Raw genomic sequence first — 23,536 nt, 5'->3', positions numbered from 1 at the left:
TTCCCAGGACCTCTATTTTTACTGGGATGGTCGGGTAGTAATTGACATCCCCATGGACACAGGATATTCCTGTGCGCTTGGCCCGGGATAGTTGATCATACCCAACCAGCTTTCCCGAGACCAGCGTGACTGCACTTCCTGAGTCTACTAACATGGTGGTCTTTATACCATTCATTTTAACTGGCCTAATATATCTATGAGGGACTATCACTACCCCTACTAGATTTATCAGGTCACATGGCTCTTCTAGGTTCCCCAGGTCACACTGCATGGGCTCCTCTAGGTTTGGGCACTGGGCAGCTATATGCCCTATCTCTCCACATGCATAACATCGGTACCCTGCTCGGGGCAGCCCCTTATTTTTCGGGCTGTGAGGCCTTACCCCCCGAGTCTTTCTCTCCCAGTCCCCAAGTCCCTCTGAGCACTCTGGCCGTTCTTCGGCCTCCTTCCTCCCCTCCATAGGTCGGCCCGGAGCTACGGCAACTCGGGCCCTTGGTACATAGACTTGCCTCCTATTCTGGCGCCTCCCTTCCCCAGTGGTCCGATGCGCTGCTAGATGTCTCTCTACGAGGGCAACTAGCTCATCATAGGAGGAGGGATCATTTTGACTGACCCATCCTCGTATGTTCGGCGGTAGCCCTCTCATGTACCTGTCCACAACTATGGTTTCCACGACTTCCTCTGGCCGGTGGGTCTCGGGGCACAGCCACTTCCTGGCTAGATGGATCAGGTCAAACAGCTGGGACCTCGGGGCTTTGTTGACTTGGTATTTCCACTCATGGAACCGCTGTGCCCTTATAGCTGTCGTCAAGCCAGACCTCGCCAGGATCTCCACCTTTAGCTGGGAGTAATCTGAAGCTGCTTCTGTTGTCATATCAAAATATGCTTTCTGTGCCTCCCCACCCAGAAAAGGAGCCAGGATACTGGCCCACTGGTCGTGGGGCCAGGCCTCCCGCCGGGCCGTTCTCTCAAACGCAAGGAGATATGCCTCCACGTCATCATCCATTGTCATCTTCTGTAAGTAGTGGCTTGCATGCAGGGGCCGAGTCCCATGGGGGCCGTGCATTAGGGTGGTCAGGGCCTTTAGCTGGTTCACCACCTCATGCAGGGTGGCTCGATCCTGAGCCGCCTGGCTCATCAGGAGTTGATTTGTCTCTTGCTGTATTCGCACTGCCTCCTGCTGGGCAGCTATCTGCACCCTGGTAGCTTCTTGTTGGGTGGCAGTGGCCTGCACCAATGTCTTTACTACATCTTCCATTTTTTTTCTTTTCTTTCTCTCCTTTTTTTTTGGGGGGGGTGCTTTACCCTGCCCCGAGACGGTTTGCCACGAAGTGTCACTCACATCCCACTCCTGACACCACGTGTGGCAAGGCACCTTCTCAGTCTCCCCAGCTTCTGCTGCTTTTAGCCCTGGTGAGACAGGCTTGGGTAACGCAGTCCCCCTTAGGACACAGGGGAAGTCTGCTCCCCGTCTCTCCACCAGTCCTTTTAAAAGTATTTTTACTCCCTTGTGGGAGAGAGTACTGCCTCTTCTCCTGGTGAGGCTCGCTGTCTTGCTGCTCCAGCATCAGGGCTCCTGGCATCAGGGCTCCTTCTCTCTCTGCTCCCCCCCTTCCTCCCAGGGAGGGGTTTAAAAAGGTCTCAGGCAGCCCCAAGTTGGAATCAGCTGATCCTAATTACCCTCAGGTAGCTCCCCCTCAGCTGATTCTAATTTGCTACCTTGGTAACCCTTTCTCAGCTGAACCTGATTGCCCTGTAGTTGCCTCTCAGTTGATAAGGAGGAGGGCCTTTTAACCCTTTTAACGGCTCCTACCACTTCCTTGCAGCTGTCTGTCCTGAGTTTATCACACAATTTACAGTACTTGTATCAGAGGGACAACTCATCTCCAGAATAGCTCTCCAGGCTGCACTGGACTCTGCAGACACAGCTGCAAAATCATTGGTGACCGCAGTAGTGAGGCGGAGGACTTCATGGCTCCATCTCTCCAGCTCCAGTCTCCAGGGTTAAAGACTTACCATTCAAGGGGCCCAAACTTTTTGCCAAAAAGACCAATGACTCTCTTCACATGTTCAAAGATACACGAGCAACACTCCAATCTCTGGAGATCTATACGCCTAGACCCAAGAAAAGACAGAGGGGTTATGTCCCTCAAAGTTACCACCATGCTCCGTATTCACAAAATGGCAGTATGAGTCACAGGGTTGCAAAGAGAGGCCATCGAAGAGACGACAGCCTACTCCTCCTGTAGCTGAGTCTCAGCCATCAACATCCAGGCAACACATTTGAATCTTGGTTGAGGGCCTGAGAACCCCATGTCTGTCTGTGCTGGAGTCATCTACTCTCTCCGACCATTCGGAGATCGCCTAGTTCCATTTTATCTAAACTGGAAAACTATCGCATTCGACAAATGGGTGCTAGAAATCATACAAACTGATTACTTCATCCCCTTTCTTTTTCAACCCCCCTACCCACCCTCCCTCCCCATCCCTCTCTTCAGGGACTCCTCTCACGAGCATCTACTGCATCAGGAGGTAATCCACCTCATACAGCTAGGAGCAGCACAACCGGTTCCAACAAAACACAGAGAGAGAGGCTTTTATTCACACTATTTTCTCATGAAGAAAAAGGTGGGTGGGTGGAGACGAGTACTTGACCTACAGCGACTCAAGTTGGTCAGTACACAACGATTCAAGATGGTCACACTAGGCACCATAATCCCAGCAATAGAAAGAGGGGATTGGTTCTTGGCTCTCGATCTCCAGGATGTGTATCTTCATAGAATGATCCTTCCTTCCCATCGGAGGTGTCTCTGATTTACTATTGGACAGGAACATTTCCTATACAAGGTTCTTCCTTTTAGTTTATTCAGTGCCCCTTGGGTTTTTTCTAAGGTACTAGCAATAGTTGCGGCCTACCTCTGCAGAAATGGAATCATGATATTCTTGTACTTGGATGACTGCCTGCTGAAAGCACCAACATGGCAAGCAGCTTTACAAGCCACTGAACAGATGGTGACCCTCTTCATGAGATTAGGTCTCCAAATAAATGCAGACAAGTCTACTCTAACGCGAGTGCAAGAGTTGCAATTCATTGGGGCCCATCTCAATTCTCCCGAGGCCATAGCCTCTCTACCAAGACCACACTTTCTCACTCTAACCAACCTCATATCCATGACATGAAGCAGTCCATAGGTATCTGCTAGAACTTGCCTACAATTTCTCGGACGCATGGCCGAGATAACTTTCGTCGTCAGACACGGAAGATTACATATGCGTTGCCTGCCAGGGTGACTCCGTATAAATTACGTCCAACACAAACACAGCATAAACAAACACCTCACAATGCCTAACAAAATAAAAGACACTCACTCTGATGGACAGAACCAGACACCGTCTGCACGGGGGTGCCATTCCTTCAGAAGATGCCAACGCTAACCATCACCATAGATGCTTCTCTCTTGGGATGGGGGGCACACCTGCATCCACATTCTGTCCAGGGCCACTGGTCCCCTGCAGAAACCCTTCTCCATATAAATCTGTTAGAACTGTGAGCTGTCCACAATGCCTGCTCCCACTTCCTGCCAATCATCAAAGGCAAGGCCATTCAAATCCTTACGGACAATGTAGCTTGTATGTTTTACATAACCAGACCATAGCCTGTTTATGTAAAACAGACAAGGGGGAGCACGATCACACTCCCTATGCATGGAGGCCGTGAGACTCTGACAATGGTGCATCAGACACAATATCCACATCTCGGCTTCAAACCTACCCAGATGCCAGAACACCACAGTGGATACCCTAAGCAGGCACTTTTTTCAGGACCATGAGTGGGAGCTTGACAACCACGTACTCCAACACATATTTCAACAATGGGGGTTCCCAATGATAGACCTCTTTGCAACCACACAAAATATCAAATGCCCATATTTTTGCTCCAGGGCAGGTCTTGGCACACATTCCTTAGATGATGCCTCTCTTATTGAGTGGAACTCTCCCCTCCTATATGCCTTCCCTCCCATCCCCCTCCTGACCCAAGTAATCCACAAAATCAAGCAGGATAGAGCCACAGTAATCCTAATAGCCCCTGCATAGTCCCGACAAACCTGGTAACCTTACCTTCTCAGGGTGGCGCTGCGTCCACCAATCACGCTCCCCCTTGTGCCTCATTTGCTGTCCCAGGACTCAGATTCACAGGCTGTAGTCAGCAGTGTTTGAGGCTTTGAGCAATCCATCTACCATGCTGAGTATTCCTTTTGCACATCAAAGGATGTGCCATGCAGATACTCATTGATGGGACTGCTGCTATATTATACTTGAACAGGAAGGAAAGTATCAGATCAGGCCCTGTCATATTAATTTAGATGGAATATGTGGGCCCGAAGAGTCAAAGGTATTAATATGAACCCGAAACTGTCCAACATTAAACAGATTTAAACAAGGTTCAAATTTTAGTATACAGAGACCTCAGCCTGCTTAGTATTGTGGCAAACACACCATTAAAAACTTTTAAACCTATTATTAAAGTCACAGAAAAGAAAGAAAAACAGTTAAAGCATTTGAAATGTAAAGCATTAAATAAGATTTTTATTTTAACTGCATCACTTGTTCCCTTTCCCTTTAGCTGTAGAGAGTCTTTAGAAGGAACTCTCCCCACTTGTTTGACAATCACTTAGATGGTAATTAATTGTTCTTTTTGAGAAAAAGTGAGTTGACATGGTCAGGAGCTGCTGTTGCTGCTGCTATTATTAAAATCTGATTCCGTTTCCTAGAAGACAAACACACAAAAGAGGAGGGAGAAAAGAACAGTAGAGACAAAAGCAGCTTCTGTATCTGGTGTTGACTTTCACTTGCAACCTCACTGCTGGAGAAATACAGGCATGGCACATGGTTTTATTAGCCACTTTGAGACCTGGAAAACTAATTAATCTAGAGTAACCTCTGATCAGTTGCCAAGGGAAAAGGGGCCTGCTTATCCTGGGGCTAATATATCTGCCTTCCACCACAGTTCATATAAACCTTTCACCTTTTACTAAAGGTTTCGGTAGAGAGGAACATTTATGAGTTTCTACTCAATTTTTTGAGGCTTCACCACTTTCTTCTAGCCAGACCCTGTCACACCAGCTTTGCCTCCCACAATTTTTTATGGGGGCCTCAATGTGCAGCAGCTGTCAAAAAAGCAAACAGTGTTAGGAACCATTAGGATAGAGATAGGATAATAGGACAGAAAATATCACAGTGTCACAATATAAATCCATGGTATGCCCACACCTTGAATACTGTGTGCAGTTCTGGTCACTCCATCCAAAAAAAGGTATATTAAAATTGGAAAAGGTACAGAGAAGGGCAACAAAAATGATTACAGGTATGGAATAGCTTCCAAGTGAGGAGAGGTTAAAAAGACTGGGAATTTTCAATTTGGAAAAAAGATGATTAAGGGGGGATATGATAGAGGTCTATAAAATCATGAATGGTGTGAAAGAAGTGTTGTTTACTCCTTCACATAACACAAGAACCAGGGGTCACCCAAGGAAATTAATAGGCGGCGGCAGGTTTAAAACAAACAAATTCTTTACACAATGCACAGTCAACCTGTGGAACTTGTTGCCGGGGATGTTGTGAAGGTCAAAAGAGTTAGATAAGTTGATGGAGGATAGGTCCATCAATGGCTATTAGCCAAGATGGTCAGGGATTCAACCCCATGCTCTGGGTATCCCTAGCCTCTGACTGTCAGAAGCTGTGAGTGGACGAGAGGAGATGGATGACTTGATAATTGCCTGTTCTGTTCATTCTCTCTGAAGCACCTGGCAGTGGCCACTGTTGGAAGACAGGACAGACCATTCATCTCACCCAGTAGAGCCATTCTTATGAGTGATGGGCAGAATAGCTCAGCCTCTTATTATTTTGCCTATCAGTTGAGCCTAATTTCCCATACACCATTTTTGGTTAGTTGATTTCTGGTCCCACATTTCTCTTATCATGTATAATCTTAGTACAGTCCTTGAATTATATCATAGCCCTGTCCATTGGCACTCAGGGTATAACACACAAAAGTCTCACATCTCTGAATGGACGCCAGCCAGTAGAACTGCATAGCCATTCTGCCAAGTGTCATTTCTCTCCCCAGGTGCCCCCCATGTGGTATTACCTGGGCCAGCTGGAACAGTGGCTTTTGGAACTTTCTTGGTTCTTAGCAGCAGCATTCTATCTTCCTCCATCTTGGAATCCCTTATGACCTGATATGCCCTTTTCTCAACCAGCTCAAAATGGGACCACTGTTTCAATAGCTGAGGATCTAGTATTGTGTTGTCTGCACAGATGAGCTGTTCATAAACCTGGTCCCCAGTTTGGTTACTGAGGGGTGGAGTCAGACCCTTACTGTTCTGATTAGGCCCTGTTGTGTGGTCATTCATTTGTAAGGAGGGTCCTTCACCCAGGACTTCGTCCTGTGCTCAAGCACTGTCCTCATGGTGTCCTTTTCTAGCCACCATGGTTATCTCATGCCTTCCAGGGTCTTTAGGCCTTTGCCTCCATTAAAGATACGCCACCCTGTCTCTGAACAACCTCCAGTGTCTTTCCAGGATGACCGGATAGGCCAAATCTTTGGCCTGCACCATCTTGGTGTGGTTTTGCACAATCAACCTCACCCCTCTCATTAAGTAGGGTCATATGTCTGTGTGGATACAATGGAGGTATATTATACCTCTGTGCTTTCCCTGCCCACCTCACCAGTTGTTCCCTGATCAGGATGTGGTTTCAATCAGAGGCTATCAGACTTTGTACAGTTACTCCATCCACTTGTATGGGGATGAACATTTTCCCTGGGCCTCTCTTCTGAGCCTGGCTGTCTGCCATCTATGCTTGCCTGTAATTACAATCCATGAACTGGTAGTCCTGCTGGAAATGGCCTTGTTGCCCACAGCTGAAGCAAGCCCATGTAGTTAAAATAAAATAATGGAAATATCCTATCTCCTAGAGCTGGAAGGGACCTTGAAAGTTCATTGAGTCCAGCCCCCTGCCTCCACTAGCAGGACCAAGTACTGATTTTGCCCTAGGTCCCTAACTGGCTCCTTCAAGGATTGAACTCACAACCCTGGATTTAGTAAGCCAATGCTCAAACCACCAACCTATCCTTCCTCCTCATTAATGCTCCTGAGAGGATAAGGTTGCCCCACTAGGCTTGGATCTCTCCTTATCAGGCTGGGGGTGGTCTTCTGGACCACTCTCAATGTGAATGTACTCCCCGTACTGGGGTTTGATGTCCCAGTTCCCCAGGATCCCTTCAGTTGGATTCAGGGATTGGTAGTGCATGGGCCCCAGGGGTACACTGGACCAACCTTTGCAGTTTTTGCTTCAGGACATCAGATAGCTCTCCATCAGGGCAACAGCCTCTGCGAGAGTTTTGGGATGGTGCCTCACAACTCATTTATGCCCCCCACCCACCCATGGGGAGGATCTGCATGAACTGCTCCCATTATGACCTTCTCTGGCACCTGAACACCTGTGCAGCCCTCTGGCTGGAGCCACCACCAGCAATGTTCTTTCAGACTCTAGGCTGTCGCCAGGGCCAAGCCCCAAGCGAGAATTTCTTATGGCAGAACCACTGCTGGTAGGTTTCAGGAGAGATGTTCTAGGCATCTAGGATGGCTGACTTGACTTGGATGTAGTCCTGGCTGGCTATCCTGTCAAGGTCTCAATACATGACCTGAGCCAGACTTATCAATTAGGGGGCCAATAGGGCCCAGCTTTCCATGAGCCATTGAACTTCCATGCTGACCCTCTTGAATGTGATGAGCGTCATCCGTGGGTCCCTTCTTAGCTTCACCAGGATGGATGGCTTTGGGATGGAACCTCCCCCTCACGTGATGAGACTTGCTGCCACGGGTGGTTGTAGGAGCATTGTCACCTGCTAGATGAGCTGCTACTCCTGCTTCTGCTGCTGCAACACTATTTCTTTAATCAGCTACTGTTGCTGCTGCTGTTGATGGTCTGCCTGCCACTGATGCTGATGCCCCTATAGTCCAAACAGTCAATCACTTAAAAAGGAATGCAAATGAGCAGAGCCCTACAGGTGTGTCTTGAAGATAAATACAAACTGGAAAATGACTTAGAACTATGGAGGGCTGCATTAGAAAAAATGGTTTAATCAGCCAACAAGAGACACAACACGTGATACTTCATTGACAGAAATAACAAGAAGCCAGTAAAACTAGATCATGTAGAGTTAACATCTGTGCAACAATTTAAATATCTCAGTTCAATGTCGAGCCATGATGTGGATGTTAGAAGCCGCAGGAAGAGTGCTTGGATAAATGGAGGAGGTTGACAGGAATTTTCTATTGTAAGAAAATTTCAAAGAAACTGAAGAGCAAAGTGTTTAAGACCATAATTAAATGAGCCATGATGTGTGGGTCAGAATGCTGGCCAATGAGGAAAAAGAATTACTTCATACTGCTAAAATGAGAATGCTCAGGTAGACCTGGGTAAGACAAGAGCTGATAGGCTATTCAATGAAATTGTATGAGCCATGATGTGAGTTAGCCCTCTTCTGGGAAAAGCTGAAGGAGTATCTACTGAGACTGGATCATGTAAGATGACAAGATGTGGAATACATTGGCCAGAGAATAAAATAGTCATGGGACAAAGACCATGAGGAAGACCTAGAAAAAGGTGGTTTGAGACACTGAAAGAGAACATGAAGAATGTAGGTATCATAAATATAAAGGGAAGGGTAACAACCTTTATGTATGCAGTAACATAAAATCCTTCCTGGCTAGAGGCACAGAATCACTTTACCTGTAAAGGGTTAAGAAGCTCAAATTATCTGGTTGGCACCTGACCAAAATGACCAATAAGGAAATAAGATACTTTCAAATCTGAGTGCGGTTGGGGGTGAGAGGTTTTCTTTGTGCTCTCTTTGTTTGTTCCCTCTCTGCAGAGAGAGAGAGAGAGACCAAGCCGGTAAACCATCTTCTGAAAAGATACCTGAAATGATAATCTAAAGTTACAGAAATTGTAAGTAAAGGCAAGAAATGCGTTAGATTATCTTTTGTTTTAGCCTGTGAATTTTCTGTGTTAAGAGATAATTTCATTCCTGTTTTGTAACTGGAAAGCAAAGTCAGAAGGGAATCCTCTGTGTTTTAAATCTTTTTATTTACCCTGTAAAGTTACCTTCCATCCTGATTTTATAGGTGTGATTCTTTTTTTTAAAATAAAATTATTCTTTTAAGAATCTGATTGATTTTCAGTGCCCTAAACACCCAGGGGGTTGGTCTGTGCTCATGTTGTAATCAATTGGTTAGTATATTATTCTCAAGCCTCCCCAGGAAAGGGGGTGAATGGACTTGGGGGAATATTTTGGGGAAACAGGGACTCCAAGTGGCCCTGTTTCCTGGATTTTTATCAAAAATCACTTGGTGGTGGCAGCAATACCATCCAAGGACAAAGAAAGGATTTGTGCCTTGGGGAAGTTTTAACCTAAACTGGTACAAATAAGCTTCAGGGGTCTTTCACGCAGGTTCCCACAACTGTACCCCAGAGTTCAGAATGGGGAGGGAACCCTGACAGTAGGTATCAGTTTGCAAGGTGCACTTGTCAAAAATGCTTGGAGATTAGCAACAAGAACCGCTGACACACTTGATATGACAAGTCAAAAGCAAAGAAGAAGAGGTAATCCAGAATAAAGTGTATGGAAATCTGCGAAGGTGTACTTTTCTTTTAGAACCATATAGAATAATCTTCTCCATTTCATTAAAGTAAATATATCTGGTGGATGGCTTTCTGCTATTCAAAAGAATGCTTTGAACCATTAGGGAACACTCCATTTCCTGAGAAGATAGCCACTGAGCATCCATAACAGATGGAGGATGAGGGTCAGGCTGTGTCATCTGGTCTATGTTCGAAACCTGAAGCAGAAATATGGGATCCCAAATGAAAAGATTTAAAAGGTCCCAGAGCCAACACTGATGAGGCCAGGCTGGTGTTATCATAATTAGCATGATGTGAACCTGTCTGAGTTTGCATGAAACTCTTCAAACCAGAGGAATGGTAGGGAAAGCATATAGAAGTTTGCTCTTCCAGTACAGTAGAAAGGTGTCTGATATGCATCTTGGGCTGTGATCTGCTTTGGAACATGCTTCCTTTTGTCATATAGCCAAGAGGATGACTATGAGCTGCCAATGTGATATGGCCGTTAAAAAAGCTAATGCGGTTTTAGGATGCATCAGGCGAGGTATTTCCAGCAAAGATAAGGAGGTGTTAGTACCGTTATACAAGGCACTGGTGAGAACTCATCTGGAATACTGTGTGCAGTTCTGGTCTCCCATGTTTAAGAAGGATGAATTCAAACTGGAACAGGTACAGAGAAGGGCTACTAGGATGATCCGAGGAATGGAAAACCTATCTTATGAAAGGAGACTCAAAGAGCTTGGCTTGTTTAGCCTAACCAAAAGAAGGTTGAGGGGGGATATGATTGCTCTTTATAAATATATCAGAGGGATAAATATTAGGGAGGGAGAGGAATTATTTAAGCTTAGTACCAATGTGGACACAAGAAGAAATGGATATAAACTGGACACTAGGAAGTTTAGACTTGAAATTAGATGAAGGTTTCTAACCATTAGAGGAGTGAAGTTCTGGAACAGCCTTCCAAGGGGAGTAGTGGGGTCAAAAGACATATCTGGCTTTAAGACTAAAAAAAACAATTTTTATAAACACTAAAAAGTGAAATTAATTATAAGCACATTATTTTGCTTTATACGCCGCCGATGTCGAGTTGCGCTGTTCCCATCGAGTAAGCACATATGGTAGCGTGGATATGTTATCCGTTCCCTCTCTATTCTCTTTTTATCCATTGCAATCTCCGGGCCAGATCCTGAGCTATCCCGGGGTCCCTTTCCGGGTCGCCAGCAAAAATTCCGGTCTGGGATTCTTCCTCCAACCGTAAAAGCAAAGGCCGCGGGGCATTTCCTGATGGCAGAAGTTAATTTTTCCTGGCAATCATGGAGCCTGACAAGCATTTTGCCATTTTTGTTTTTTTCCTTCATGGCAATCATTGCTGTGCATGCCTTCATGTGATGCGATTCAGCAGCGCTTTTACAGCATGCTTTTGCACTGACAGCAGCATGATGTACATGCTATACTGTACCATCTACCACAGCAGCATGCTTACCAACCATCCATCCATAAATAAACCACCTACCTGCCCCATAAATGTTTGTGGTTGTGCTCATGCTTGCTCGTCTGTTTTAAGCTGCTGGCTGCGCAAAGCTGAGGGAGTCATCCTCTGTGGAATCAAAAGTAAATCAATCCCATCCAAATCCAAATCAAAATCCTGAACAGAGTAAATCCTATAAATCTAGAAAGACTGCAGAAGAACCACTGTCAAGAGCAGTGGCAGTCATGAGACTGTAGAAGCACTGCCAGCCTCCTGCAACAACTGGCTGTGCTCCTGCAACAACCTGCTTTGATTGCCTGGTTCTTGTGCTCCCCCACTGCCCCCACCTGTTGATTCTGTTCCTTCCCCAGCTGTGAAGTAATAAAAGTGTGTGTGTGTGTGTAATGATAGTGTGTAATGTTAAAAGGCAATAGGTGACAGGCAGAGCAAAGGTAGAGGAGAGAGGAGAGGCAGGTCCCAGCCAGGAGAGGAGAGCATCCTGAGCTGAGGCCAGTCCAGGGGCAATTGAATCCAGGGCTGAAGCATTTCTGGCTGGGCTGGGATGGGGCTGATGAAGATCAGCCCCTGGTGCTCAACCAAAGCCTGTACCATACCATTGATGAAATTAGGTGCCACATGACATTGGGGACCTGACGGATGGTAGTCGGCATGGTTGCGGGGACATGCATGCTCCCCAGTTGCATGCCATCATGATGATTTCAGGATGAGCCACCAGATGACCATCAGGGATGCATAGGAACCATAGGGCAGGGAGAGGGGTGGAGCATGCTGCTGCAGCACTGCTGCAGCATTGCATCTATCTGCAGCATCTAGTAAAGAATAGGATTTTTTTAAATAGTTTAGATTTAATTTTTTTTTTGGTGGGGGGTGGGGGGGGTGGACACTGCCCTGAACCACCATGACCACATTTCACCACCATTAGAGGCACTTGGAGCTCAGATGCAAATGCTTTTCAGAAGCTGCATTCAGAGTTTGCAGGAACTGCAGGAACAGTGAGGTCCTCCAGTCCATGATTTCCAGTTTTTCCTCCACATTTTTGCTTCCCTGCTTGTCGCGTCGCGCTGCGGCCTGCTCCTGTCTCTGTCTTTTTAAAAATGATTTAAAAAATTTTGAATTTCTTCCTTAATAACTGTCGAAGATTTGCCTGCCCTCTCACATCGTCCATGCATGAGCCATTTTTATTTTGATTTTTTTTGAGCTCTTTTTTTTGATTTTGACTGAGATCCAGCTCCACACTGGCAAAAAGACAAAAATCAAAAAAGTTTTTTGGCTTTTTTTCTGACCTGACCATCCACTGCATCCAGCGTTCATGTGGTCAGCGGTTGTGGTGCCAGGTGTGGATGGCTCGGAAGAGGCCACCGATTGGGCGGCACACCACCACCTAATCCCTATATGCCGATGGCAATTCCGATTCTTACCTCTCTCTAGGAGGAGAGGAGAGAAAAAAAAGAAGAATAGCCCGATATAATATAAAGGGCTTCTTGTGGTTGGTGTGCAGCGTTAAATCGGTTTTATGCTCCTAAAACCGGTTTAAACGCGTAGTGTAGACCAGGCCTAAGCTTGATAAGTTTATGGAGGGGATGGTATGATGGGATAGCCTAATTTTGGCAATTAATTTGGCAATTGATCTTTGATTATCAGCCGGTAAGTATGGCCAGTGGTCTGTGATGGGATGTTAGATGGGTTGGGATCTGAGTTACTACAGAGAATTCTTTCCTGGGTGCTGGCTGGTGAGTCTTGCCCACATGCTCAGGGTTTAACTGATCACCATATTTGGGGTCAGGAAGGAATTTTCCTCCAGGGCAGATTGGCAGAGGCCCTGGAGGTTTTTCGCCTTCCTCTGCAGCATGGGTCACTTGCTGGAGGATTCTCTGCAGCTTGAGGTCTTCAAACCACAATTTGAGGACTTCAGTAACTCAGACATAGGTTAGGAGTTTGTTACAGGAGTGGGTGGGTGAGATTCTGTGGCCTGCATTGTGCAGGAGGTCAGACTAGATGATCATAATGGTCCTTTCTGACCTTAAAGTCTATGAGTCTAAGAGGTCCATTTCTTCCATTCCCTGGGTCTGAAAAATGCACCTTACTATGTACATTTTGAGGAACCATTCATGATCTTTGCTGACTGCCCTGTTGAGATGGTCTGACACAGTTCTGAACCCCTGGGAAGTGAGAGGCCTTGAGTATGATCATATTCTTTGTGAAGAAACTACAGTGGTCTGTTGCCTATTGACAGAGCATTGTTGTGTTAATTGAACCTACAAATTCTGGACCTTCTCCTGAGATGAATGAAGAACAGGATTTGAGGGCAACTAGCATGGTGTGATGCATTATCCAGCTCAGAAAGAAGTTGAAGATCCTGGGGAGATTTGCAAGGGAAAACCTACACAACCATGAACAGGCTTATTATAAGGAGGCCCATCTACATGAGTTCCAGCGAGGAGACTGATCATTGTTTCTGCTGCCAATATTGGAATCCAAGCTATTGGCCTGATGACAGTGTCATTTTGAGGTATTGAGACATTTTGGGGAGTATGATTATGAGTTCTGGCAACCTGTGAAGTAGAATCAGAATATTAGGGACTATGGGTCTCAAACCCAGGACCGCAGGTCTTATAAGAGCTGGCAAGCTCTAACCTACCACCCACTAACAGCTGCTAGGGTAGAAGCTGACCCCCAGAGAGGACTCCAGTCTTGGAACCTGATTGACAGAAGGCTGGGGCAATCCTGATTGGTCCACAGCTTCTATATAAACCTAGCACAGGAACAGGAATTTGTCCATGCAACTGGGATCCACCTTGCTCTGGACTGTGTGTCTTGAGGTTCTGTTCCTGCTCCCCTGGCTTGACTTTCTGGTGGCCTGACTCTGCTCTCATGGTTGTCTCCTGCTTCTGGTCTCCTGGTAACCTGACCCTGCCTGCTTACCAACACTCAACTCTCAGTTTGCCTTCTGACCTGTCTCAGACTCTGACCTCCTGGTATCAGACTTGGCTTGACTCCTCTTTGACCACTAGGTCAGACAGCCCACATCCCAATCCTGACACAGACCGAGGTATATCGCATCAACTTATTGAAGGCGTGGAATGGCCAGGAGGGTCTCCTCATCACTCCACTATCCCGCCCCCCCCAGCCCCAAAGTCAGCCCTCAGACTTCTGTGTTGCAAGATCATAACCTTACATTGGTAGGGAAACATCTGTGGCTTGAGCGAGATCAGCAAATTTGTCATCTGGTTGCTTCATTCCCAGGGGTATTCTTGGCAATGCCTGGGCAAATACATGTGGTGTTCCAGCATATTGACACTGGACCCAGATGGAGGTGTGCAAGGGCCTGCAGCCTCTTCTAAATAAGATGTGGGAGACAGTGAACCAGGAGCTCTAAACCATGTTAGATGTAGGGGAGGTGGAAGAGTTGCACAACACGTGGAGAAGCCCAATTGTGCTCATGCCCAAACAGGATGGATCAAGCTGGTTCTGCATCAGTTTTCACAAGGTGAATGCAATTTTGAAATGTAGTGCATTGCAAGGCCAATGAAGTACTAGAAAGACTAGGGGTGGCCACTCTCAACAAAGGGGCCTCCTTGATGCCCAAGTCTAAACAGAAGACTGTCTTCTCCACTCCATTCAGGTTATAGCAGTCTGAAAATCATGTCCTTTGGGCCCCAGGGAACTTCTGCCAACTGTCAGCAGTTGATTAATAGAGTGTTGGGGCCACATGGGTCATACACAACTGTCTACATTGATGATATCATCATATATAATGATGGGTGGGCTGGCCATATAAGGCACATTACTGCAATCCTACAGGCTTCTACAGAGATAGGGTTGATGGCCAGCCCAACCAAGTGCTGCCTGGCCACCCAGGAAGTCACCTACGTAAAGTATACCATGGGAGGGGGACAGTTACCACCCCTAGTGGACAAAGTCCAAGCTCTAGTGGATTGCCCTGTCCCCTTCATCAAACAACAAGTTTGCCATTTCTTGGGATTAGTGGGGTACTATGGGTGATTCATCCCAAACTTCACTACTATTGGTGCCCCTTTAAAGGATTCTACAACCCAAAAATCCATTGGATAAAAAACTGCAACGAGTCATTTAGAACATCGAAAGACCAGTTGAGCCAGGAACTGGTGCTGTTCCACCCAGACTTCACAAAGATATTTATTGTACAAACCAGCAGATCCAACATTGCCCTTGGAGCAGTGTTATCTCAAGAATTTGGAGGAAGAGAACATCCCATCTTCTTTCTCAATAAAAAGTTTTTTTCCCATGGGAGGTGCCATACTAGTCATTGAGAAGAAAGTCCTGGCAGTGAAATGGACTGTTGACGCACTGCAATATTATTTATGGAGATAGTCCTTCCAAGGACTCTTAAGTAGCAGCCATGTGCCATGTCTCTTTAACTAACTGCTTTTCTGTGGGCCACTTGTGCACAGCCCATCTTAATTGTTTCCTGGCAGCCAGCCAGAAGCTATTCCCTCACTTCCTCAATCCCTGTCAGCAACTATCTGCCTTAGCCAGCCAGCAGGAGACCCTCTTGCTCCCCCAGTCCCTTCTAGCAGACTGATTTATCCTTCCCTTTCAGCTCCTGCAGCCAGTCAGGAGCAGCTCTTGCTCCCAGGTTCCCTACAAGCAGACTGAACTCACTCTGACCCTGCAGCTCCTTTTACATGAACGTGCTGGACCCTCATTGGCTACTCCCTGTAGCCTCTCTGATTGACTGCTTCCCCTGCAGCCACTCTAGCCTGCTTGGAGGACCTCTCCACTCTTTTTCTGGGATGGGTGTGGGAGGGTGTGGTATGGGTGGACCCTGAGGCCTCCAGCAGGGGGCCTTTGGGCTTAGTCCACGCCATCACAGACCTAGCATTATCTCTTAACACTTGGGAGACAGCATAATGGCAGAGAACTTGTGATAAAGTGCTCAGAAGGCTTGGCACCCTAGCAGTTGGCACTCCAGACCTCTGGCCCATTCCCTGTCTGTCAGGGTGGGAGAGGTGCCTGTTTCCTGACCCCAAGCCAGCAATCTTCAGGCTTCCACCTGCATCTGGGTGACAGCCCTTAAGGGAGTGTGGTGGGGGACTGAGGCTTTCCCTTTCCTCCAGAACCCAACCCAGGGTTATATGAGAAGCAGCCCTGCTAGGGTGCTCCCTGCAGAGTCTAAGGCCTTGTCTACATTACAGGGGAAATTTGATCTAAGCTATGCAATTTGAGTTATGTGAATAGCGTAACTCAAATTGACGTAGATCTGCTTACCGTGGGGTGCACACTATGTGCATCTCCTGTCAACTCCCCCTACTCTTCTTGATCCAGTGCTGTACAGGAATCAACGGGAGAGTGATCTGCGGTTGAAGCTATAAATTAAGGAATGTCTGGGCTTTATAAAAGTTTATGAAGGCTCAGGTTGGAGCCCAGAGGAAGCTGCTAGGGAGATAGCTCCTCAGAGGAGCTGGCTAGGAAGCTACTCCCAGTGATGTCTCCCTGGAGAGCAAAAGCTCCTGGACAGAGAAGCAACCCCAAAACACAAAGAAACTACAGAGGAGTCTCCAGAGGAGAGAGACTATAAAGGTCTATAGGCAGGGTGTGCCTGAGAGTTACCCTGAGTCAGCAGGGAAGAGACTGCAGAGCTCTAAGCCAGTGGTTCTCAACCAGGGGTACGTGTACCCCTAAGGATGCATAGAGGTCTTCGAGGGGGTACATCAACTCATCTAGATATTTGCCTAGATTTACAACATGCTACATAAAAAGCACAAGCAAAGGCATTACAAACTAAAATTTCATTCAGACTATGACTTTTTTATACTGCTCAATATACTATACACTGAAATGTAAGTACAATATTTATATTCCGATTGACTTATTTTATAACTATATGGTAAAATGAGAAGGTAAGCAATTTTTCAGTAATAGTGTGCTGTGACACTTTTGTATTTTTATGTCTGATTTTGTAAGCAAGTAGTTTTTAAGTTAGGTGAAACTTGGGGGTACACAAGACAAATCAGACTTCTTAAAGGGGTGCAGTAGTCTGGAAAGGTTGAGAGCTACTGCGCTAAGCAGTAGAGAATCCTTGTTTTGTAGTTGATTAAATAAATTAGACCTCTGAGGACAATGTTCCCTATATACAAGCTTTACTGAACTTATTAAAAGCTGACTCAGAGAAACTGAGGCACAGATGTAACCGTGATTCCGCACCAGGCCACCAGGGTCACTCCAAAGGTGAGTGCCCACCATTATATTATGATATACAGGAGGACCAACTAAATGATCTATAACGGTTCCTCCTGGCCTTCGACTATAGAGCTGGTTGGTAAATGTTTTTTTGTTCCCATGAACAATTTCAGTAAAAGCACAAATTTGTGTTTTCCTTAATATTTTTCTTTAAAAAGAGTAAGGTTTTGCTCAAAAGCTGGTTTTCAAGCTTTCACTTTTTGAAGAAAACCTGTAAGTTTAAATCAAAATCAGACCTAAGAGTTAAACCCTAAGTTATGATATATATTTTGAAAGTCACAAGTACACCTCTACCCCGATATTATACAGTCCTTGGGAGCCAAAAAATCTACCTCCTTATAAGTGAGACCATGTTATATTGGGTTTGGTCTGGTACGGCGTACCGGCAAGAGCCGGTATGGCGTGCCGGACTGGACTGGCTCTCCCGGCAGTGATTTAAAGGGCCCGGTACTCTAGCCACTGTGGGGAGCCCCGGTCCCTTTAAATTACTGTCAGAGCTCTGGCAGCGGGGTTTAGGTGGGCATTTAAAGGGCCTGGGGCTCCACACGAATTCGGATATAACGCAGTAAAGCAGCGTGGCTCGGGTGGCGCTTTAAAGGGCCTGGGACTCCCCGCTGATTTACCGTGTTATATCCAAATTTGTGTTATATCAGGTCGCGTTCTATCAAGGTAGAAGTGTAATATAAAAATTGAATGAAACATTTAAAGTAGTTGCTGGTTATATAATTGCTTCTAGTGACTTTTCATTGACTTTTCATAGACTTCACTCCCTATATATTTGGTTTGTTTTAGAACTGAAACTGAAAATATTCACACTGGAAGCAAGTCAAAAGGTGACTTCAGAATGGTAAGCCACAGAAAATACATAATGCATAAATACCTTCTTTTACAGCCAGGTTTTCAGAATTGCAAGTGTAAAAGCACATATTAGGGCTGTCAAGCAGTTAAAAATTAATTGTGATTAATCACAAGATTAAAAATTAATGGCAGTTTTAATTGCACTGTTAAACAATAATAGAATACCATTTAAATATTTTTGGATGTTTTCTACATTTTCAAATATATTAATTACAATTACAACACAGAATACAAAGTGTACAGTGCTCACATTATATTATTATTTTTTATTACAAATATTTGCTATGTAAAAAAGATAAAAGAAGTAGTACTTAAGTTCACCTCATACAAGTATTGTAGTGCAATCTCTTTATTATGAAAGTTGAACTTATAAATGTAGAATTATTATTGTTATTTTTGTACATAACTGCACTCAAAAATAAAACAGTGTAAATTTTTAGAGTCTACAAGTCAACTCAGAAAGTCAGTATTCTGGAGACGGGAGGGCTGTGAGTTGTGCAGGAGAAGGGTCAATTGTGCAGGGGAAAGATGAATTCTTGATGCTGCTCCTGTTGGGCTGGGTTTCTGAGCTCACCAGGTTTGCCTCTGACCAAAGAGGAAGAGTTTCATCATAGAAATCTGCATTAACTGTTTAGGGAGGATGTGTGGGGAGGAGGTGGGGACAAGCAATCACTTGTGCAGGAGGAGGGTGAGGGAGGTGTCTTGCTGCTGCTTTCTGGAAGGGTGGTTTCTGGTACTGGGTTTGCTAGGCTCGCTTCCTTTTACTGAGCGAGGTGGGCTCCCTTCAGCTGAGTGGGCTCTTGTTTGCAATGGAGGGTGGGGAGGAGGGATTGGTGCAGGGAGGCTGAGCTCACCAGGCCCCAGTTCTCTCTGGGGTATCCCCCCACAGCAAGGAGGAAGCCAGGGACAATGAGGCCCGGCATCGGGGGAAGGGTCAATCCCCGGAGTGAGAGGCTGGCTGGAGGAAATATGGCATGACAGGAAATAGGGCTTCCTCTCCACTGGAGCTGGGATGGGAGCTACTTCCTCTTCTCTTCCGGCTCTCCAGAGGTGTATTGGGTTACTGTGCCTCACTGGACACTGTCAGGTCCCTTCACAACTGATGCTTCCCTCCCCACCCAGTGTTTTCAGTTAATCACAGGCATTAACTGAGATTAATTGACAGCCCTAGTACATATACATAATGTTGATATTCCTTTCCACCAGAAACTCTAATAGCAAATGTGCTAAGTATCTCTGGTCAGAATTTTTCAAATCAAAATATTTAATTGAAAACTGCTCTTTTTATTGAAATGTGTAATGAAAGTACAGTATTTGATATTTTCAAAATTCACAAACTTCTCTAGCTTAGTCACTCTGAAAGGCACAGTATATAGTGAATCTAACTGAAGTTTAGGTTTGTCATGTTGGAGAACTGGGTTCTCTGCCTGTTAATATCTTTTTAAAAAATGGGAGGAATTGTTCAATGGCTGTTCCCAAACTGTCTTCTAGGTTGGGGATCATGCCTGTCCTCAGTAAGTATAGTGAATTTGAATTCCTTGTTTCCTCTTTTCCAACTCAGGGAACTCTTTCCTAGGCTACAGAGTGTTTGATAAATCGGTCTTTCTCTCTCCTATTTTAAGACTCTCTAGAAGTGACTGATTGTGATCTCACAGCAACATGTATTTTGTTATCAAATTATAATTTGGCACTTTCAGGTGGGCACACAAACTTGCCTTTAACAATTTAAAACACTTTTAAAAATAAGTCACACATGTACATAAAATAATATTTTAGGAATCCTTGTCACAGAAATTATATCTATGCAAATTTGAACCATAATCATACCATTATGTTAGAGGAGTACAAAAAAAAGTGAGACTTTCCTCTGAACAAAATAAAAGGGAAGTTCTTAAAGGAAGCTTAATTATGATGCAGTTGCCACAGCACCATAATATGTAAATAGTTAATAATTAATATAAGCATAATTAAGTTGCCAGTATATGTAGATCAAGGATATTTAGCATAGATCTTGGGTTTTGTCAGAGCAATACAACTAGTTCACTATAAATGGCTTTCTTGGCATAGCCCTCTACATCAGCTCGTAACATGGTGTCAGAAGTAAAGGAGTTTTTACTCCTTTCTTTGTTGTAGCTGACGAGCACTGAATCAGTTTTGGCAATACCCGTGAACAACTTTCCACTTCATGCTATATTGCAAATGTATGGAGAGATCTGTGAAAACTGTAGTTTATTCTGGGGCTCATATATAAAATGCAAAGTGGCTGTAAAACTGGATTATGAGACCGTAGTAATCTGAATGGCTACATTGAATACAGTAATGGGTAAGGCCTGCTTCCTAATTAGTCAGCACAGATAGCCAGTAGATGCAAAACAAAAACATAAAAAACTAAAAACTCAATGTGACAGTGCACCCCAGAAGGCTTTATGGGAATATGCTTAGGAATGTATATATATGACATAACTGGAATATGTTTTATGCTCCATATTCCATGTGACATATCTCTGTAAAGGTTATGATCTACTGCATCTATTCATCCTATTTATATGTATGCATTGTTTTTGTATTCGAAGTTATGAATATTGTCTGTGTACTTGCTTGATTTCTAAGTAGCCTTAGTAAAGCATTTGGTCAGCTTCTTGAGAAAGGAATGTTTAAATGAAGTGCCCAGTCAAGAAACCCTTAAAGGACAATGAATCTTGGAAGGCTCCAATCCACATAAGAAGTCTAATTGAGGACATTCAGGGTAGCATGTAAACAATGGCTGCTGCCTGTAAAAACTGAGTCATGCATGGACATGTGACTTGCCCATGTGACTCCAAAAACTCCATCTTGGAGCTGGACTTTGCATAGTCCATAGTCATAGATGAGGGGGTCTCCACCCACAAGAGAAAGTCTATTTAAGCCCCTGGGATATCCTTCCATTTTGTCTTCAGCTGGCTAAAGAGATAGCCACTCCACCCTCAAGGTTACCTGCAAGAAACTGGAACAAAGGACAGTAACTACAGGGCGGGGGGGCGGGGGGGTGAGTGATTGCTGGATCCAGACTAGAAGGAGACTAGTCTATAAAAGGAAGCTTACTGGAACATCTCTGAGGATAAGATTTTATCTGTATTCAGTTTTATTACTGTATTAGGCTTAAACTTGTGTGTTTTATTTTACTTGGTAATTCACTTTGTTCTGTCTGTCACTACTTGGAACCACTTAAATCCTACTTTCTGTATTTAATAAAATCACTTTTTACTTATTAATTAACCCAGAGTATGTATTAATACCTGGGGGGGGGGGGTTGCAAACAGCTGTGCATATCTCTCTATCAGTGTTATAGAAGGCGAATAATTTATGAGTTTACCCTGTATAAGCTTTATACAGGGTAAAATGGATTTATTTCGGGTTTGGACCCCATTGGGAGTTGGGCATCTGAGTGCTAAAGACAGGAACACTTCTTAAGTTGCTTTCAATTAAGTGTTCAGCTTTGGAGCATGTGGTTCAGACCCTGGGTCTCTGTTGAAGCAGACTGGCATGTCTGGCTCAACAAGACAGGGTGCTGGAGTCCTAAGTTGGCAGGGCAGAAAAGCAGGGGCAGAAGTAGTCTTGGCACATCAGTTGGCAGTTCTCAAGGGGGTTTCTATGATCCAACCCCCCAAATTTTGTGCTTAAAAGAAATGTAATATTGGAGTGTACTCCCTGAGAGTGTGGGCTGCAGCAGGCCAGTGCGCCTGTGCAGACAGGCAGCCAATTAGAGAAGGGCTTATTGGGAGCCAATTAAAGCCAAGATTGGAGACAGCCAATCAGGGCTCAACTTGGCCCTATATAAAGGCTGCCCAGGAAGGGAGCAGGGAGTCTGTCCCACACCTTCGACAGGGGAAGGTCAGTCTCCAGAGCTGGAAGACTAGCACCGTGGACAGCGCAATGCTGGCTGGACTTGGGGAGCAGAAGGGAGCTCTAGCCCAAAGCCTGCCAGGCTGTAGGCCCTGAAGGGAAGGGCTTAGTGGGTGGCAAGGGGCCATAGGGGAAGCGGCCCCGGGAAGTAGATAGGTGAGGAGAGAGAAGGAGGACAGCGAGGTTGCTGCCAGAGGGTCCCTGGGCCAGGATCCAGATTAGAGGGCAAGCCTGGGTCCCTCCCCCTTGCCCCCCGGCAGTACACACAGCCATCGGTCGAGGTGAGCGGCCATCATAGACTATGCCACATCCCTGACAGGAGGGATTAGACTTTGGAGTGTGTGGTTGAACATTGTGGCTGGGGTGCAGAGAGACTGCTGATCAACCCCCTTCTTCCCCCCTGGAAGGGGCTGTGGATGGACTGAGGGGCAGTGACGGAGGGCAGTGGTCCTGAAGAAGACGCCGCGAGCTGGTGAGCGATGCGAGCTGAGACACCAAGCAAGGGTGAGACAGCAGGTGGGACACCACCAGGAGAGGGTGCGCCACTGGACTAAGCTAATTCCCGGAGACAAACAGGAGGAGGCGCTGCGGTGGTGAGTCCCAACCTTGTCACATGGAGGTATATTTTTAATACATCTGATCAGACAACCTGAAATCAATCTGCAGCCAGGCTGTGCCAGTTAGTCTCATCATGCAAATTTGTCATACATTCGCAGAAGAACTTCAGATCATATTGTTTTAGGCTCCACAGATACAGATGCCAGAGTATACATGTTGCAGCTAAACTGGAATTAAATCAGTCTTTTGATATATGCCACAGTAGCAAACAAGTAGAGAAACAGCTACAAAGATTGAAAACATTAGAACTAATGCCAGATATACTTTACATGCAATACAAAATAATGAAATTGAAAACTACTGTGGTCTGCAAAGAAGGGCAAACAAAAGCACTTATTATAGGAGAAGACATTGGAAAAGGCAAATGCCCAGCTTTTGGCGTGCTTATTGCAAAAAAACAAATCATGTTGCAAAAGTATGAAACAGTCTTATAATGCACTCCAGGTAGGGAATGACAGTGACAGCTCCTCAGATGAGTTTGTCTTTAGCACTATTCACTGTGTGGGGGCTGTAAGGAGTGCAGAATAAAAGGAGGTTGCACAACTAAAAATTCCAAGCGTCACTAAGAGACCCAACTCAGACATTTAAATTTCAAACGAACAGTGGGGCTACCTGCAAGGTCATGAGCTTTAAAGATTACTGCAAAATTGTACGGAATAAATCCCTATGTAAATAAATAAATAAAACTACTGGAAAACAACTCTGTGCTAAAGTTCTACAATGGCGTATGAATATAACCTATGGATGATGAAAAAGTGATTACTTGCAGTTGGTGAGTGCATG

The 23,536-nt window shown here is 45.3% G+C and overlaps 1 protein-coding gene and 1 non-coding gene across 9 annotated transcripts in view; both read left to right on the top strand.

The window, feature by feature from the left end:
* MAJIN (membrane anchored junction protein) overlaps nucleotides 1-23,536 on the top strand; it is a 193,651-nt gene that overhangs the window by 107,647 nt on the left and 62,468 nt on the right. For all 8 annotated transcript variants that reach the window (XR_005595011.1, XM_039527189.1, XM_039527192.1 and 5 more), the window contains one exon: nucleotides 18,188-18,242. Coding sequence is in view for 7 of the 8 variants with exons in the window: in XM_039527189.1 (XP_039383123.1) it covers nucleotides 18,188-18,242 (55 nt within the window). In the remaining variant the exon portion in view is untranslated. The remainder of the gene's footprint in view (nucleotides 1-18,187; nucleotides 18,243-23,536) is intronic.
* On the top strand, nucleotides 4,989-5,107 carry LOC120399707. Its single transcript, XR_005595311.1, has one exon. It is a non-coding gene; the product is annotated as a U5 spliceosomal RNA (small nuclear RNA).

Source organism: Mauremys reevesii, linkage group 2 (genome assembly GCF_016161935.1).
Source record: "Mauremys reevesii isolate NIE-2019 linkage group 2, ASM1616193v1, whole genome shotgun sequence".
NCBI classification, from domain to species: Eukaryota; Metazoa; Chordata; order Testudines; family Geoemydidae; genus Mauremys; species Mauremys reevesii.
The sequence above is the reverse complement of the archived record's forward strand: the minus strand, read 5'-3'. Positions and strand labels throughout refer to the sequence as shown.